General features: G+C 62.7%; 1 protein-coding gene across 1 annotated transcript in view; it reads right to left on the bottom strand.

The window, feature by feature from the left end:
* Window positions 1-234: 234 nt before the first annotated feature.
* Window positions 235-1906, bottom strand: part of ROM1 (retinal outer segment membrane protein 1) — a 2020-nt gene continuing 348 nt past the window's right edge. The window contains exons 2-4 of the mRNA XM_015569816.1: window positions 1616-1905; window positions 997-1243; window positions 235-890 (exon numbers count right to left, since the gene is read on the bottom strand). Coding sequence (XP_015425302.1) covers window positions 672-890; window positions 997-1243; window positions 1616-1905 — 756 coding nt within the window. The 3' untranslated portion in view covers window positions 235-671. The remainder of the gene's footprint in view (window positions 891-996; window positions 1244-1615; window position 1906) is intronic.

Genomic DNA, 1906 nt, shown 5'->3' with positions numbered 1-1906 from the left:
CTGCCATGTGGCACTGCCCACAGCTGGGGACAAGCAGCCCTTGTATTGAGCCGGGTCAGCCCTGTCTGGGGCGGAGCAGGACAGACAGACTCAGGAGGGAGGGCAGCTGAGTAACTGGGTAACTTATTGGGGCTGGGCATGCACGGGGGGCCGGGGGGCTGGAGGAGCTGGGCTGGACCCTCCCCACCTGAGCATGCTGACCCCTCCTACCTCCAGAATAAAAAAATCTCAACCTGGAGGGGCCTCTCATTTTCGTTTTATTAGTCTGTTTCTTGCGTTCTGATTCTCACCGGGGTCAAAACGTTGGCCTCCTGGCTTCTCTCTCAGACAGAAAGCCATTCTCTCAGGGACCCACGCCCTGAGGAGGAGACCAGCGGCTTCAGTCCGGAAGCTCCTTGAGTCGGCAGGGAAGCAGCTGCCCATGCGGCTTGCCCACCTCCTGGGATTTCTGTTTCTGGCCACAGGGGCTAGGCCCTCGGACCCCTCGTTTTTTCTCCTACCCCGTCCAGCTTGCTAGTTATTCTTAAACGCTCTAATCCCAGGGACCCGCCCCCCCCCCCACACACACACACACAACTTCCCCACCAGGGGCCTTGGCAAAAGAGTTGTGAGGTTTCCTGCTTCTCCACCTCTTCTCCCTCTGCCCGACCCCCAGCCCCAGCTCCAGGCCACTAGGCCTCAGGTGGATCCTCCCCAGGCGGTGCCTCTTCTGGAGGGGCCTCCCCGGGTGCTGGCCTGTGGGCAGCCCCTCCCTGCAGCCAGGCTGTTCTCAGCCTGTGTCTCAGCCCCCCGGGCAGGAGATAGCCCCGGGTCTCCCCTGCCCCATCGATGACTCCTCCAAGCCCCTCCAGTGCCGTCTGCAGGTACCGCAGGCCCAGGAGCACCGGTGTCTGGGGAGAGCAAGGGGAAGAGGTCGGTGCGGGTCAGCGGGTCCAGGGCCCCGGGTTGGGGGCAGTGAGTCCAGGTGGAGGGAGGCCTCAGACACTGCTGACTCACCTGCAGCAGGAAGGTGACAGCCAGCAGGCTGCCCAGTGTGCTCGCCAGCCCCTGCAGGTGCCCCAGCAGCACCCCGTGGCATCCTTGAGCCCAGAGGTTTAGGTTGGGCTGACGGGGATCGAAGAGGGGGTGGGCGTGGGGATCTGAGAGCCGGTCTTGCAGGCAAGGCCTGGGTGAGTGGGGGTTGCAGCAGGAAAAAGGGACTCCGTCAGTCAGATACAGGCCTTCCACATTGCTCTGGATGCGGCTGCGAAGGGAAGGGAGGGGCGGGGTTGGGTGTCTGGAGCCAGCGGCCTGGGGAAGAGAGAGGCTGCAGGCACAGTTGAGACGGGACAATGAGAGGAGACATTTCTAACTGCTTTCCTGTGTGCCAGGCAGGCACAGCACAGTTCATCTGTCTCCACAGCAGTTCTGTGAGACATGCTGTCATCACCTCCATTCTATCGATGAGGACACGGGCTCAGAGACGTTCGGTAGCTGCCCTGGGCCACACAGTAACAGATGGCGGAGCTGTCACCCATCCCCTCAGTCACTAAGCTCTATTTGTTGCCCGGCTGGGTGAGGTGGGGTTTTAAAGGATGGAGGAGGAGTGGGAGGAGGAGAGAAGCAGGTCACTCACTCAACCACATCCTGGTCATTGGGGTCCAGGTACCGGCTGCTGACCCACTGGACCCCAAACCAATCCTTGAACCCATGGCGCCCGCAGCAGTGGTGCCTCAGCTGCAGCTCATCCAACAGCCGCTTGGCGTGGCAGTGCCCAGGCACCTCCGTGTCCTTGTAGTGAGCCATGGCAGCGCCCAGGCCCTCCTCCAGCCCCGTGTCCAGACTTCCAGGGAGAGCTAAGGCTAGCGCCAGGGCGAGGACCAGCAGCCCGCCACCCCCAGCCGTGCCAGCCACCAGGGGGGCCCCG

Source organism: Myotis davidii, unplaced genomic scaffold (assembly GCF_000327345.1).
Source record: "Myotis davidii unplaced genomic scaffold, ASM32734v1 scaffold826, whole genome shotgun sequence".
Classification (NCBI taxonomy): domain Eukaryota; kingdom Metazoa; phylum Chordata; class Mammalia; order Chiroptera; family Vespertilionidae; genus Myotis; species Myotis davidii.
The sequence above is the reverse complement of the archived record's forward strand: the minus strand, read 5'-3'. Positions and strand labels throughout refer to the sequence as shown.